Source organism: Macaca thibetana, chromosome 7 (assembly GCF_024542745.1).
Source record: "Macaca thibetana thibetana isolate TM-01 chromosome 7, ASM2454274v1, whole genome shotgun sequence".
Taxonomy (NCBI): domain Eukaryota; kingdom Metazoa; phylum Chordata; class Mammalia; order Primates; family Cercopithecidae; genus Macaca; species Macaca thibetana.
Genome location: NC_065584.1, coordinates 16,954,892 through 16,972,295, shown reverse-complemented (window position 1 = coordinate 16,972,295; position 17,404 = coordinate 16,954,892). Strand labels below are relative to the sequence as shown.

At 45.3% G+C, this 17,404-nt stretch overlaps 1 protein-coding gene across 4 annotated transcripts in view; it reads right to left on the bottom strand.

Moving 5' to 3' along the window:
* TTC7B (tetratricopeptide repeat domain 7B) overlaps positions 1 to 17,404 on the bottom strand; it is a 271,924-nt gene that overhangs the window by 114,160 nt on the left and 140,360 nt on the right. For all 4 annotated transcript variants that reach the window (XM_050799034.1, XM_050799035.1, XM_050799036.1 and 1 more), the window contains 4 exons: positions 6,326 to 6,409; positions 5,212 to 5,316; positions 2,729 to 2,846; positions 585 to 642 (listed from right to left, as the gene is read on the bottom strand). In XM_050799034.1, the coding sequence (XP_050654991.1) occupies positions 585 to 642; positions 2,729 to 2,846; positions 5,212 to 5,316; positions 6,326 to 6,409 (365 nt within the window). The remainder of the gene's footprint in view (positions 1 to 584; positions 643 to 2,728; positions 2,847 to 5,211; positions 5,317 to 6,325; positions 6,410 to 17,404) is intronic.

Below are 17,404 nucleotides of genomic sequence, written 5' to 3'. Positions count from 1 at the left end.
AAATAAGGGATATGAAGGCACACTGTGACGCTCGAGCATTTTATAATTGCAAGGCCTTCTCCTAATTTCCTGAGAGGTACAATGACAGAGAGAAGCTCAAAGTGTTATGGAACAAGGTGGGGGCAGGGAGTTTGGGGCTCACTGTCTTCACGCAGTATTTCAGAGACTTCCTGAAATCGGCCTTCTCATTCCTTAATACAAAAACCTGCAGCTTGACATGTTTAAAAAAAAAAAAAAAAAAAAAAAGCTAGAAAAGAATAATCTCTTCTCTAGATGATGACAAATGTCTTTAATAAAGGACTCATCTCCCTCGGCATACAAAGTATCTGTCTTTTTCGAGCTGAAGTCACTTCATTAGGAATGAATAAAATGTGCCCAAATGGATAAACAGATTAAGAGTGCAGATTGATACAGCAACAAGTGACGTAGCAGGGTTTGCATGCTGTGTGTTCAGTGCTCAGGACGAAAGACTCTCAGGGGTAAAACACTGTTTACATAATCTTTATAAATATCTCTCCTTTTTATACTCATCATACTTTGGTGTCATTATGTACAGCCGAGTGAAAAGATGAACTCCCACTCACCTCTGAAATGCAAGAAGCGCCTTTCTCTGTAGGACCTCCTGCATCCCTCGCAAAGAAGCTAAGAAAAGGGTTCAGTTAGTCAGTGGCATGGGAGATCAGGGAGTTTTGACAAATACAAAACCCATCACAAAACCTGTGCATTCAACTGGATGAAAAGCAACAATGTCTGAGTGCCTATGTGCCCAGTCCTGCACCAGGCCCTGGAGAAGATAGCAAACAGAGCTACCCCCGAGTGCTTGCACGCATTGGGTGTGACTGTGGAACAATGCCAAGGGGGCAGTGTGAGTTGGGTGGTCACTCTTGGTACTCCCAGGCATATGGGGGCCATTTGCAAAAGACCAGTTGGGAACTCCAGAAGGAGCATGACTGCCCTCTCAAGTGCAGGCATGTAACTCAGGGGAACGACAAGCTCCATGAGGGTGGGGTGGGAGGGATGCAAGCACCAGCAGTGTTGATTTTGACAGCCTTCAGAGTCCCTTCTGCCACTGACAAGCTGCAGTGCTGGGCCACCGACACTAGCTTGCTGCCTTGAAAGGCCAGCTTGGTTCACACTGGGCAATGGCCAGGACTTTAACACCTTCAAGTGAACACAAGAGATGAAGTAGGCAAACCCAACACTGATCATGGAAAATTAGCTCAAAAGTGTGAGGCCACCTGGCTGTGAGTCAACACTTCTCCTGTGCAGAGCACGTGAGAAACGGCCCCTTAAGCCTGGCTAGGAATGAAAAAGGTGCTTTTTACTACGGCAAGAGAAAAAGTCCTGGAGGAAACTGTTTATGGTTGGAACTGCAAGAGGCCGTTACCTAAAGCCTCCAACATGGCACCTCCCAGCCTGGCATGAGACTGAGAGCAGTGAAAGGCTGCCAGGGGGTCAATGTGGCTGGAGACCATGGCTAACGTAACTTAGAACAGCAGTGACCCAGCTAGAGAGAACCTCAAAAGGCCCCAACTGACCCATGAATGGAAGAGGAAGCCCCACAGGGTCAAGCAACTCTCTCAAAGTTGCAGGAGTAATGAGGGGTAGAGTCTGAACTAAGAATTTACATAGGTTAATATGTGGCATTAAATTTGCCCTTCATTCAAAGTCTACTATATCAAAAGCTATGTGCTGGGTATTGCCAATGTATCATGTGTATATGGAAAATTAGCAAGCAATCCATATTGAAAAGCAATTAATATGCAAAACTTCCCCAGGACCTTTGGTATTTTAGGGCAGAGAAAAGAATTTGGAGTACTTTGTAAAATAAATTACAACAAAACCATAAAGAAAAAAAGGAAGTATTATAAAAGTCAGGATAGTATTTCCTCTTAAGGGAGAGAAGGGGGTTTGTGATTGGGAGGTGCACATGGAGGGCTCCCCAGGTGGCTGGCAAGGTTCTAGCTTCTGAGCAGGCTAACGGCTACAAGATATTTTGCCTTATACTAATTCAAATTCATTAAATTATCCATTTGTTTCTGAGATTTTTGTTTTGCATTTGTGTTACATTTAACAACAACATGATAAAAGAACAGTAATAGTTCAGGAAAAGTTTGTTAAACATTCTGCAGATATCACTGAAAACTTAAGTATACAAGATTTTTTCTTAGCTAGAATCCCATCCATCAGAACTCTAAGCACATCCAAAATCACTGTTTCCAAGACCCCTAGGGGTCTTGTGAGCTGCTGCACTGCACATGTACGTATCTACAAATTCAAACGCGCAAATGGAGAAGGGGCATTTCCTGACCAGTCAAGGAAAGCTTCCTAGAAGTGTCTGGCCGACTCTTCCACATTCCTGTGCCTAAGATCCAGCATCCCTTCACACAGGACAGCCCAGACCAAGTGGTAGGACAGGGGCAGGTGCAAGGCTGGGTGGCGGAATCATCCTGCAAAGCCCAGCGAGGTGCCCAGTGCACCACCAGCATAACGTACCTGAATATGAGGCCTGGGAGCCCTGGCACAGGGCCTCCCTCCCTGCCCTCCCATTCTCCCATGAGACCAAGCAAAGAAGACAGCAGCACCAGGGGCCCCACTGAACGGCACAGCAGAATGCCCCAGCTTCTGCACCCTCCTGAGACAGAAGGGGACTGTGGGAATCCTGCAGTGTAGACTTAGGCAGTCCAGCCCTGCAGCTCAGCAGCCCTGGGGGTGGGACGTCTCTCACCGTCAGTGGCCTGCAGACTGTACGTGAGCCCCAGAGCTAAGTAGCCTTTGGCCTTGAACTCTGACGTTTTCTCTCCCACATCAACGACAGTTTTGGCAAACTTTTCAGCCTCTTCCAACTGAAAAATGAGACAAGTTAAAAACAACAACAACCTGCAGAATTCCTAACATGAGTTCCCATAAGCATCTGCTGCCAAAATTGGATTTCTGATGAGTCACTTTGAAAATGACTCCCAAATCTCCCAATCCCACTCTGGTGGTTCTGTTTTCTTTCTTGAGCCTCTCTTAACGGTTCGCAGGAGTCCTATCTTGCTTTTTCTCTTTAAAGTTTTCCTTACTGCTTCTTTGCCTTCTTTTCCAAAGTTGCTTTCATATTTGGTGGGGGTCTATCTTTTTTATCTTTATTTTTTACTGATTGGTTCTATAATGAAGTTGTGCTAGGTATTCAGAAGCTGAACTGAATATATTTGTAAAGAATACAGTTCTTGGAATGTTTTATGTTTGAGCCTTTCTTTTTTCCCCCCAGGATATAAAGAATCCATTTAGGCTTGGATTCTCTTTGCCATGAACTGTTATAAATTTCAAAACTCCATCCACTTATTTTACAAACCTCAACACATGTACCTTGTGCCAGCAGATTCCAATGAGAAAATGTGCACCTGTAAACTACACCCACAAGAAGACCTGGTGCACAATTCATTAGAGGCAAAAATAGTAAGATTTGTTCCTTCAAAGTATGGCAAACGTTGATGATATTGAGTTGGGTGATAAGACACTGGAGTTCATATACTCTTGAATTTTGTGGTGTTTAGAAATTTTAATAATAAAAATGCAAGAAAAAAATATACAGAAAAGATTTGTTACATATATATATATATATATTTTTTTTTTTTTTTTTTTTTTTTTAAAAGAGGTCTGGCCGGGCGCGGGGGCTCACGCCTGGAATCCCAACACTTTGGGAGGCCGAGGCGGGCGGATCACGAGGTCAGGAAATCGAGACCATCCTGGCTAACACGGTGAAACCCTGTCTCTACTAAAAACACAAAAAATTAGCCGGGTGTGGTGGCGGGTGCCTGTAGTCCCAGCTACACGGGAGGCTGAGGCAGGAGAATGGAGTGAGCCGAGATTGCGCCACTGCACTCCAGCCCGGCCAACAGAGCGAGACTCCATCTCAAAAAAAAAAAAGAGGTCTATTTAAGGCATTTCAAGATGTATGTGTTACAGTAATAAATAAAGCCAGAGCTGGGAGGAGGGCAGTAGTCACTGCTGGGAACTGGCATGTTCCAAATGCAAAAGTTGTGTCCACTCCTCCGCCTGCCCACTCCTGGAGCGCCTGCGCCATCCCCTTGCCTGCTCACAGCCCTAAACTGTCAAAACCCACATGACCACACTACGCCTTCACAGCTGTGCGTTTCAGGTGAGAGCCTGTGCTTTCAAAACATCTTTTCTACATTTTCCCAAGCAAAATGAACTAAACTGGAACACTCTTCGCTAGGCTTACTTTTCTCCTACTGGGTGAGAATATGTGGAAAAAAACAAAGAGCAAGGACATAAGGGTGAAAAACCTGAGCTTGTAAGACGCTTTGGTCTTTTTTGAGCAAATCGTTTTTATTGCTAATGTTGACATGAAGTTAAAGAAAAGAAATTAGAACTCTATCGTATGTGGCAATTATCTATACCACCATCTCGGCAATTAGACTGAGTTTTCTATTTTCTACTCAAATGATGTATTTTTTGAGGTACTAGAATTGTTACAAATCAGGCTATTGCCAAATTCAAATTTGAACAAGAATATTTGAAGAAAAATGTGTATGTGAAAGAAGAGAAATGAAGACAGTTGAATTTAACATATGAGCTGAAATGTAGGGTGACTCCTTGCTCTTTAGAAAGTCCCAGGCTCCCAGCCTAGGCAACAGAGTGAGACCCTGTCTCCACAAAAAATACAAAAATTAGCCGGGTGCAGTGGAGCACACCTGTAGTCCCAGCTACTCAGAAGGCTGAGGTGAAAGGATGACTCGAGCCCAAAAGGTTGAGGCTGCAGTGAGCCATCATGTACTCCAGCCTGGGTGACAGAGCAAGACCCTGTCTCAAAAGCAAAAACGAAAGCAAAAACAAACCAGGCTCAGCCACGGATGCTAATTCAGTCACGTGTCTCTTCTCAGTCCCACATTGCTTGAATAAAGCAAGATGTATGGGAGTATGAATTATGGTTCTATCTTATTATCATTATTCCTGGAGCACAATCCCATAGGAAAAAACCCCTGGAGTACCCCAGAATCCTCCGCAGTCCTTAGGTGGGGTGGATGAGGCCTGAGGAGGCCAGGGGCCCAGGCCCAGGCTCCGTGGCTCTACACGGTCTTGTATCTTGTCCTTGCGTAGCTGATGAATCACCCTTGCTTTCTCTCTGTGCCTCAACATGAAAAAAATGGGCAGGACTGGCCTGGAGTCCTCTGCAGGAGCAGGGAGGGGGGCGCCCCTACTCACCCAGTGCAGGGAGCCCATGCAGAGCTTGGCAGCGAGGAGAGGGATGGTGGCGTCGTCCGGCTTCAGGCGGATACACTCTTTCAGCACCTTCACGGCACGGGCAGACTTGGCAAGAGAAGATTATTTCTGTGAAACTCAAAGCGTTCGACAGAACCAAATACAACAGCCTTCTCAGAGGGGGTTTTGGTCAGGGTGGCCTCCTCGTGGGCTTTTCCAACTTTAAACCCAAGCAAGCGGGGGCCTGGGGCATGTGAAAACCAGAGCCTGTGGCTTCTGAGGGACTGGGGAGTATGCTGGGTTAAAAGCCAGCAGGAATGCTTCCCTGGTGCCACCTGAATTTCATCCCATACTTGTGTAGCTATTGGAAAATTAAGAAAAATGTAAAGATGGTGGAAGTTTATTCCTATAAAAGATAAATATCCAGTTGAAGGCACAGAATACTAAATTTCTGAATTCACTTAGCTCAAATAATCTTCTATCTCAGGCTTCATTCGCTAAATTGCCCAAACAAGAAAAACAATAGCTACCACCTCTGTTGAGTGTATACACAGCAAGGAACGCACCTCTAAACACCTACGGCGTAGCATGTCATTCCCCTGATAACACACCTACGGAGTGGGTGCTGTTCTTACTCCATTCGACCGAGGAAACTGAGCTACTCAGTAACTTGCCTGGGTCACTCAGCTGGGAGAGCAGCACCAACCTTCCATCCTGCCGTTGGACTCCCTCAGCCCACATTTTCATTCAGTATCATGCACTGACTAATATAACACATTGCTCAAGATAACCAACAGGTTTCCCCTCCAGGAAATAGCTTAACTCTCGGTTGAGTGTAAAACATTAGCTCTAGTTTAAGCCATGCCCATGACACCTGATGAAGTCACAATGACTAGAAAGAGACAAATATTTCAGAATTTTTCTTCTCAGTGATAAGTCCATCTTGGCTTCCCAGACGATTAAATCTGATTGTTCACTGAGAGTGGACCAGGATAGTTTCCCAGAGTGGCTCAAAAGACTTCCATAAAGTCTATCATTCCGTGCAATTCATTGACATTAACCTCTTTGGCCTTAATAGGATAGGCATAAAAAACTGCCCATCACAAAGGGGACTCACTTTTCCAGCAGCCATCAGGGACAGGGCAAACTGGTACCACAGGTGGAACTCCTCAAAGGCAAACTTCATGGCTCTCTCTAGGCACTGGGTGGGAAAGAAAAACAAAGCAGACATCTGAGAATCGCTGGCGCCGCAACTGCACAAGCGTGAGTTGGTGTCCATGCACGCTAAGGTAAGTCCCATCAAATCTGCTTCCCTGGAAAGCTTAAAACATAATCCTCCACCAAAGGGCTCCTACGGAGTCCCCACACAGGATAATGCACATGCCGGTGGCCAGGACAACCCACAATTGACCAAAGTTGTGACAGTCCCTGCCCTTGAGTAGCTTTGTATCTGGCACAGGAAAAGAGGCAAATACATCAACAACACAAATACAAAGCCAAACTCAGGAGTGCCCCAAGGGCGAGAAACAGGACTGTGGTGAAGTGATCCCAGGAATCAGGAATGGCATCAGGGAGAACGGAAACTGAGCTGGGCCTTCCCCAGCCCAGCCCCACTGTGAGAAACCATCAAAGACAGAAACCACAACTTCTTTATCTTCTCAGTACTGGTGCATTGCCTGCCGTGGTGAGTAATCTACAAATGGACTTCCCTCTCGGTCAGCGAGGAGCCTCTGGTCCCTGCACAGGGTGACATGATGACATTAGAGCTTTAGGAAGATCGTGGGGGACTGGGGTGAGTGGGGTGAGGAGGAAGACCTTGATGGAGGCAGGCCAGGAACAAAGTGGACAGAATGGTCCGGGGGCTTCAGAATCAAGAAATGTGTCCAAGGTCAGATCAGCAAGGACGGGTCACCCGTGGAAGCATGTGGGGACTGGGGAGGCATAGGAGGTGCCCAAAGTTTCTGGCCTGCATACCTGGGGGAAAATCCATGCCACAGGAGGCCCTTGTGTATGCACAAGTGTGAGTGAGTGAGTGAGTGTGTGTGTTTGAGAGAGGGGGAGAGAAGGGGAGGTTTTTGTGGGTTTTTTTGTTTTGTTTTGTTTTAGGAGAAAGGGAGAATGGGGAAGGAAGTTGTCATGAACGAGTTTGGCATGTGAAATGCTGAGTTCGAGGCATCATGAGGTAATGTACCAGAGACATTCTGGGACCTCAAGAGAAAGATCTAACAGAAGACAAACATTTGAGAAAAGAGCTGAAGTTACTGGAAGAGATCAGATCAGTCCAGAAGAGTATTCAGAGAGAAGGCAGCAGGGCCAGACTGCGGAAAGGGAGAGCAAAAGGATCTGGAAAGAAGGGCAAAGAAGGGAGCTGGGACAGCAGTGTCACGACACAGAGAAGGCCCCGGGAAGGGGCCAATGGGGCCAGCGGCAACAGAGGCCAAGAAACCACCCGAATCGACTGGGTGACAAGCTCTGCAATGTGGCTTTGGGGGACATGGGAGGAGAACATAGGCCATGGGGACCAATAAGCAAAGAAAAGATGGAGATGACGCATGAAGGAGGGATGTGTGGGGTGAAGAAGGGCTCTTCATCTATGTGCTTAATTTTTCATAGAGGCAACTCAAGCCTCTCGCTACCATGAGCAGAACGAGCATGCAGAGTGAAGACCCTGGGGAGATAAATTAGGTCCCAGAAGACTAGAGGGAGCCAGGTCCCTGGAACAAATGTATTCCTGCTGAGAGGCCTTCTCTTAGGGAGGCAAGGTCCTCCAGACAAGGAGGAGAGAATGGCAGGCCCTGTCGGGCCCAGCCAGTTTTCTCTGTAAAGATGGAATGAGCTGGGTGCTAGAAGGAAAAGAAAAGAATAGTGGCAGGAGGTTTTAAAAAGAACAGAGGTGGCTGGGCGCAGTGGCTCACACTTAATCCCAGCACTTAGGGAGGCTGAGGCAAGAGGATCACTGGAGGCCAGGAGTTCGAGACCAGCTGAGGCAACATAGCGAGACCCCGTCTCCACAAAAAAGGTAAAAAAAATTAGCTGGGTGTGGTAGTGCACACCTGTAGTCCCAGTTACTCAAGAGGCTGAGGAGGCAGAATAGCTTGAGCCCAGGAGGCCGAGGCTGCAGCGAGCTGTGATTGCACCACTGCACTCCAGCCTGGGCAACAGAGCAAGACGACCCTGTCAAAAAGAAGAAAAGAAAAGAAAAGAAAAGAAAGGCAGAAAAAGAAAAACAACGCAAAAAATAGAAAAAGGTTTAAACAACAACAAAAGCCCCTTCCACCAAAGGGGACAGAAGGCTCACAGCAGGGTCAGCTCAGAGACTGGTGCGAGCACTCAGTGGGGCCTGCACCACTGTGTTGCCACCTTCTTTCGTGCTGCTAGGTGGCCAGTGCAGGAGCAGAGGAAAATGATGGGATGCTCAGGATTCATGGACAGTCAAGGGGGGAGGGCAGGGAGCTGGGGACCTGGAGACAAGGAGCTGCAGTGAAGGCGATAAATGGGTAAAGGTAAAGTGAGGTGGTGGGAGAGGAGAGAAAAGAATTCTAGAATTTTAAATGGCATATACAGAGGTCACACAGTAAATATGCTAGTTGGTTTACTGTGAAAAGCTGTTCTGACAAAAACATATTCTATTTAAAAGTAAAGTACTAAGCATTAATAAGCACCTAGTGCTTGGCGATGGCACAAGGTGGGCATCCGAAGACCTTCAGCAAGGTGAACGTGGGCAATGCGTTCAGCTCAGGGCTGGCTGCGGGCCTCATCCTACGCCATGAGACATTGGCAGGAGGGGCTGGGTGAGGCCTCCAGGAGAGTCCTTTAAAAGCAGGGCATTCTCTGCCAGCACCCACTTTGCCCTCAGCCCTGCCCCTTCAAAGCCGGAAGTAGGGTGGCCAGGAACACTGAGCAGAAAGTAAGTGTGTGGCCCTGATGCCATGAGGTGCTGCAGCTACTGCACCAGCCTCTCAAAGGCTTCTTGTAGGCTGAACCAAATAAACTCCGCTTTGGCTAAGCCACTGCATGCTGGTTTTGTTAATGACATCTGAATACACTCCTCACTAGTGCGGACACCAAGCGGCAGACCTGGAATCTGAACCTGAACCCAGGGCCCTCTGAGCTGCTTTGCTGTACTGAGGAAGGTGTCACTGTGCCTTTAAGGCGCACAGCGGGAAGGGAGAAATGAAAGCAGCATGCTGAGATCAAGTAGGCAAGACAGGGTGGCAGGAGAGACCTAACCCAGGTCTAGGAGGAACGGGCTGGGACTAAGTGGGGGAGGGCAAGTGTGATGGAGGATGCTAAGCAGTGAAAAGCCAGCAGTGCCTAGAAACTGACTTGGGGATGGGAATGAGGGATGATAGAGGAGGAGGAGATGAGAATGATCACAGTGGCTGAAATGAGGCACCAGGAGCCAGTATGTGGAGAGATGGTAGATAATAAAAAATAAGGATCGTTCTAACAGCCCTACTCAACCAATACGTTGCAATATCACCACTAAGTACTTAAATATACTTAGTAAGTACTTAAACACTAAGTACTTAAACATTTAAATGTTTAAATGGTTTTTCGTCCTCCTTTTGCTAAGAGGAATGATAAATATCAACTGTTCTCCTGATCAACAAAAGGAGCTCGGCAGCTGAAACAGTGTGTTCTGAATCAAAAAGCTAGATGCTATAAATAAGTGTGTACCCTTCTCTTCTTGCATGCCAAAGGCTAACAGTCTCATTAAACTCTGTGAAGCACATTCACCGGAGGTCTAATTGGTACAGAGCTGCGTTCCAGGTGCTACAGGAAAGAAAAACAGCCCCAGTCCTCATCAGGAGTAGAATCACGGGATCCTGTGGCTGGCAGATCACGTGGGGAGCATCTAGTTGAAGCCCCCAAAGGAGAGGGCACTTGTCATTCTGGCTGCCTGTTACTTCAAATCTCTTCTGATTTTGGGGGCGGGGAAAAGCAGGCACTCCCAAAAAGACAAGCAATAGAAATGTGGCACACGCGTGGCATGCAGACAGTCAATCACATGCTCCTGCCAGCCTCTGAATCCGCAGGTAGGGAGGCAGGGAAGGGCCCTCTGGAACTCGTTCCAAGCGTTCCAAGTGTTCTAAGCGCCCTGAGTGAGCTGGGGCCTCCCAAATTGGGGCAGGGCTTTTGTCTCCCTGAATCTGTTCCAGTCTCCTCTTCAGCCTCTGGTGGAACTGGTGAGCTTAGCAGTGCAGATGGATAAGTTCCTTTTCTGCTTAACAAGTCCGGTTCCGTCACCTACAGCCAAGGCCCTGACAGTACGCCCAATCAAATGCTTCAGGCTCCTCCTGTAACAATCCCTACCTTCCAGCCCCCAACAAGTTGTACAGCTAGCTGCCTGAGAACCCTTCAGAATAGGGAGTACACAACCTGAATGGCAGCTAGGAATACAGAATCAAGGTGCACAACAAATTGGGTGTGTGAATTCGGGCAAGCAATTAACCACTGTGTTGCCTAGATTCCTCACTGTAAAATGGGAAATATGACAGTGATTAATGTAGAGAGTTACTAAGACTTAGTTACTACATACAACGCCACAGGAAATAGCACCTCACAAACAGGCTAGCGAGTGCTAAACAAAGGTTAGCTATTATTCCTTTTAAAAAATTTTAACATTCTTATATTAGGAATGGAAATACAACAAATTGTATCATACCTATCACTTTATCCAGATTCAATGTACGAAAACTCAGATTTACAATGCATTACATCAGAAATAAATATCTTTACAAAATGTTTACAAAACGTTTCCTCATTTTAGAAAAGGATTCAATCTGAGACCCTGGAGAATAGGGCACAACTTTAGAGAACTGGACCAGAATGTGTGCTTATTCTTCATTTCTTTAACAAGTGTGGTAACACCCTGTAGCCAGGCACTATTTTAATTACTTTACAAGCATTGCCTCATTGGGTGATCCTAAGGACCCTGCAAAGTACAAGGCAGGTCTCTTTATCATCATCCATTTGCAGGTGAAGAAACTGAGGTGCAGAGGTGTTAAGGGAGTACACGGGCCTCTGAGTTGGTGGTGGAGCCAGATGGGAGGGAAGTGGTCTGGTTCCAGAGACTGAGCTCTTCACCACAACACTACTGCCTCTGAAACTTTAATTACATCGTGCCACTCACACTTCACGTATCAGGCCCACTCATGCTGCAGAAAGCAAAGGACAGCTAAATAAAAGGCCCCTAAAAAGGCCACATACTTCTTGAACTATTTCAGAGACTCAGCAATAGTTTTTTTTTTTTGCTGCTAATGGGGACCCTTGCTTGAGGCTACTAAGGACGGAGTTTCCAGCTAGTAGAAGTGTCAATCAACTTTATTGATCCCATGATATCCACCAGCACCACGACAGCCAGTGGTGCCACATCTCCAGCCCATCGCAAAGTTCTCAACTAACAAAGATTACACGAGTCCTGTGTTTCCTCTACAGGTAGCATCTCTCTCAGTTCCCTCCTAGTTTGGACCTCTTTCTCATAATGATAACAACCCACCTCCCATAACAAGCCAAGAGGGTGTCCTAAAGAGAGTTAGGAAATCTGGGTCAATTACAAATTAGCCCTCCACCCCAATTCAGAAGGGTGTGAGCTCTGGCATCACAGCCGATGGTGCTGCCTGCCAGTGGGCTCTTGGCATCTTATGAGATACAGTGACGGCACGCCAGCTTTGGAAAACTGCCCAGACAGCTTCAGATGCTCCTGAAATGCTGATGCCAAGCATGCTGCCTGGATATATAACATGTCCTCCCCTATGTTTCCGTAAACATGAAGATTACATAAACCCCTAAGCAGTTCAGGTCAACCATACTTCAACTACAAAAGGAGACTCCCTGCCAAAAAAATACACCCATGGAAAAAAGAAATGTGGGTTGTCACTGGGAGCATACGCTATCCACAACCCTTGCCCCTTAGGCTGTTTGCTCATCCCAGTTCTGTTTGCCTATCCCTTTTTAAGAACCCTATCATATGTGTATGTGACAGAGTAAAAAATTGCAGTTTTAATGTTGTGGGGAGATGGAGAACATAAAATAAAAGCATTCACATTTTTTATTTTTTAAATATTTATTTATTTGCTTATTTATTTATTTTGAGACAGGGTCTTGCTCTGTCACCCAGACTGGAGTGTAGTGGCACAATCTCAGCTCAGTGCAACCTCTGCCTCCTGGGTTCAAGCGATTCTCCTGCCTCAGCCTCCCGAGTAGCTGAGATTACAAGTGCCTGCCACCACGCCTGGCTAATTTTTTGTATTTTTAGTAGAGACGGGGTTTCACCATGTTGGCCAGCCTGGTCTTGAACTCCTGACCTCAGGTGATCTGCCTCCCTCAGCCTCCCAAAGTGCTGGGATTACAGGCTTGAGCCACCATACCCAGCTGCATTCACATTTTAATGATGGTTCCAGTGAAAAAGATGCATTGATGAAAATGGACTTTTCAGAAGATGGCAGGTGTTCTGTGCATGGGGGACATATAAAAGAGTGCTTTAATCACCCAAGCCCAGCACACAGGGTGTGAGGACAAAAAGAGCAGTCACATGGTGAAGGCACTGGCTCTGGGGCCAGGTTGCCTATCTCAATTCATGCTCCTCCCTCCCAGCCATGGGGTTGTAATGGGGGTTAAATGCAGAAATACATGTGAAATGCTCAAAAGAGTGTCTGGCCCGCATTGAAGGCTATCGATGGGCTGGCTTTTATGAAACAAAGCAAGAGCAGATCTTCAGGGTTCTGAAGGGCGGATGAAGGGGATAATGAGAACCCCTGGGAATGAGGGTGGGCACACCAGTGGACAGCAAAGGCAGTGTGAACAGGAGTCTTTGAGTGGCGCGAGCTAGATTCTGGCCCCTTTTCCACTTCTGGAGTCCAGTGGAGGGATGGCAGGGTGGGCCTAGGAAGGGAAGTGGGGCCGGTCCAGAGCTGCAGATCCCTGAGTCACCCATGCAAAACAGCAGGTGACATCTCCAAATCACCTCCCTCACAAGAAAAGAAGATGGATTTGGCAGTGGTATTATTTCTACCAGGAAAGATAGACCCATTCGCTGTAATCACATGACTGCTACCTCTCTAATCCCAGATAACATTCATTTAATACCACGAATATTTGGTAGAACAATAATTAGACTCTAAATGGCATCCTAATCATTTAAGTGAGAGTCAAAATGTCACTTGCAAAAATGGTTCCTTTTGGTAACAAGAGCTTATGCCTTTCCAGTCCCTTTTTCTGGCTTTTCATAAATCAGCCATCTTTGAGGGGCTCCAGGAATGAGAAGCTTTTCTGGCATCAGAAAGGGATTTAGCAATTACCTCCCTAGTACATAAAGCCCAATTACACAAACAGGGTGTGCGGCAGCGACAGCTGTACAGTACCACAAGCGCAGCAAAGCCAAAGTCTATTTTTGGAATTCAAGGGTAAGATTCTGCATCCAAATCCCATTGGGGAGTGGGCAGAAATAAAATAATCAGACACCCCTCAAATTTAGCCTGAAGTGTACGTCCAAAATTCATCACTATTAAAAGACAACAAATAGCAGAGTGAACTGCCATCATTATTTACCTCATAGACAGGTTAGCCATATCCTAAAAGTTCTTATGGCATAGATCCTTCAGTTCATCAGGGAGACTTTCTCTTCCACATTGTGTATACTTCATGAGTCAGTTAATCAAATTCCTTGCGGTTGTGCAACTGATTGTTTTTAAACATGATATATACAAAATATTTCACTTCCTTAACTTTTAGCAATAAAAAACTCTGCAAGCTATTCAAACATTTTGGGCCATCGTCTTAGATCCACAGACTGAGAGTCACAGAGCAATTTGAGGCCTTTGAGATTATCTGATCCCATTCTTACTTTATGGATATGGAAACTGAGACCCAGAGAGGAGACAAGACGTCCCCAGGGCTGCACTCAGTGGCACACCTAGAGTAAGAGCCAAGGTCTGATGATCCTCGACTCCTAAACTTTTTATTGTTGTTAGACAGAGTTTTGCTCTTGTTGCCTAGGCTAGAGTGCAATGGCGTGATCTCGGCTCACTGCAACCTCTACTTCCTGGGTTCAAGTGATTCTCCTGCCTCAGCCTCCCAAGTAGCTGGGATTGCAGGCGTGCACCACCATACCTGGCTAATTTTGCATTTTTAGTAGAGACATGGTTTCACTATGTTGACTGGGCTGGTCTCAACCTCCTGACCTCAGGTGATATGCCTGCCTTGGCCTCCCAAAGTGCTCGGATTACAGGTGTGAGCCACCGCGCCGGCACTCCTAAACTAACTAAAAATGAAAGTACAAATTAAAATGGAGTTTGAGAGGTCTATCTACAGGAGCCTGGGTCCAGGAAAAGCTTCTCAAAGGCATACTTATGGGACTCTCAGCTACAAATGAAAGTCCCCCTCCTCGCCCCAAGTTTGGAGAAAACAGACATCAAAACTTGCTCAAGTTTTCTCTCCTTATATTGGAAATAAAGCAAATACATCCATGCCCCACCCCTTCCCATTTCTCTTTTTGCTTTAAAACAGCAATACTGCTCCAAGCAGGGAAGTCTCAGAGTTTTATTGCTTTGGCAAACACTTAAAGGATATCATTGCCTCTGGCCACGGTGAGAGGAGTAGAGTGGGTTGTTTTCAAAGGTCACAGACTTTATTATAGAATTTGAATGCTGGACGCAGTTTTCTGGCATGCTCTCCTCTCAACTCGACAAATCAAGTGGACCAAGCTTGCACATTGAGTAAGGGGTCTCCACGGTCCTGCTCAAACTCTACTCCATCTGCTGCTTTGCCAGTGTAGCTGTTCCTTGCAAAATGTACTGAATTCACAAAATGGGCATTCCATTCCTCCTGTCTCCTCAATTGCCTCTCACCTTTGGTCTTTTCAGTCTCTCTTCCCCGGCTTGGGGCACCAGGTTTTAACCCTTCAACCATGGCTGCCGCTTAGCCCATGCCAGGACTAAGGGAGGAAGTAAGGAGTTGAAAGTGTGGCAGCCTGGGACACACCATGTACAAAATAGCAGCACAGTAAATGCTCGGATGAAGGCTGGACAGAGAATTGGGATCCATTCTTTTGGAGGTCCTTTAAGGAGGGCCGCAGCAAACATGGAGGCAGGGAGGAGTACTGGAATTACCAAGACTGGAGACAATGACATAGCAGAAAGGACTGAAGCAGGGTCACTGAGCTATGGCCTGAGGGCCCAATGTGACCTACTGCTTGTTTCTAGAGTCCAAAAGTTAAGAATTGTACTTATAGCTGAACGTTCACCATCAATTTGATGAGAGGGGTTATTAACTTTAAACCCAAATTAAGCAAGATGTTATCCCCTACCCTCACAAACAACCCCATTCTTCTCATTCATGAATCTATGTTACAAACATTGTACTCATTATATTTTGAGTTTCATTGCTTAAAATTTTGTGGAAATTTGTTTTCTCTCTTGTTATACCTACATGCTATTCTTGATTTTGTCTCTTAGCCTTTGAAGCCTAAAATATTTAGTATCTGGCCCTTTAATTTGCTGACCCTTGTTCTAAAGGAACCAACCGGGGGCACTTTAGGTTGAAGGAAAAAAGACAATATGACAATTGTCTTCAAAATTTGGTGGACTCTAAAGGGAGAAGGAGTCATCCATTACCAGGGCATCTTTACTATGGAACATTCTCCCACCCTATGAAGAAAGGGGCAGATCTAGACACATGGATCTGGTACAATCTTCAGGATAGATCACCGGCTGGATAAAACATAGATTTTATGTCCTGTGGCATGCTACTTTTGCATTGAATGGGGACACGCACATATGCATAGTGGCCTATGGATTTATAGTCAGTCTTTAGGAGTATACACAAGTAACTTCCTCTTCATGTTCCCCTTGGCTCTGTTGTAACACTTCCCTTGTGCATACATTACCTGCTCAAAATAGATAATAAGACCAACCAAAAAAAAAAAAAATTGGTAGACTGTCAGTGAGGTGGGGCTGGACTTGCCCTATTGCTCCAAAAAGACCGAATAGATAGAAATTACAAGGAGACTCATTTTAGATCAATCCTTTCTAATAACCACAGAGGAATCAAATGATATATATTACCCATCAATTGCTGTGCTGGCTACATTATAGTCATTATCTTACTGAGCTCCCTAACAGTCTGTGATATAGGAGCTCAGAGGGGCCAGTATCTTTCTCAAAGTCTCAGAGCTAGGAAAGGGCAGAGCCAGAATTTGAACACAGATCTCCCTGACTCCAGGGCTGAATTTTTTTACTATACAGTGGGTACTTCCCTATATAAGGGTCAAGGATCATCTGCCAGAGTTATTATTTCGTACAAGGGAGATTTTTAAATTAGAAAGCAGATTATTAATACCACCAATAATAATAGTAACATGCACTTTTTACAGTAACATACATTTATCTCCTTAATCCTTATAATAACATTCCAAGGTAGATCTTATTATTATCTATGTTTTCCATATAAGGGGACAGGTTCAGAGAGGTAATGGAATCTGTTCAAGTTTATATTCAGCATGTAAAGTAGCAGAACTGAGATTATAACACAGGTCTGATGTTAAACTATGAGGCATTGTTGAGATGGTAATGTCATCCAAAGTGACCTATAAATTCAATGCATCCCTATCAAAATTTCAACTTTTTTTTTTTTTTTTGCAGTAATGGAAAAGCCAATCCTCAAATTCATATGGAATTGTAAGGGATCTGGAATAGCCAAAACAAACTGGAAAAAGAACAAAGTTAAAGGACTCCATACTTCCTCATTTCAAAGCTTACTACAAAGCTACAGAAATCAAAACAGTATGGTATTACATAAAAATACACAGACAGACCAAAGACAGAATTAAGATTCCAGGAAAAAATTCACACATTTATGGCCAATTGATATTTGATAAGGGTGCCAAGTCCATTGAATAGGGCAAAGAATAGTTTTTTCAACAAATGGTGCTAGGACAACTGGATTTCCGCATGCAAAAGAATGGAGTTGGACTCCTACCTCATACCATATACAAAAAAAAACTATAAATGGACAAACAGTTCAAATATAAGAGCAAACCTGTAAAATCCTTAGAGGAAAACAAAGGAGTAAACCTTCATGAGTTTGGATTTGGCAATGGATTCTTAGTTATGACACCAAGAGCATAAGCAACAAAATTAAAAAATAGATACACCGGACTTAATCAAGATGTAAAACTTTTGCACATCAAAAGACA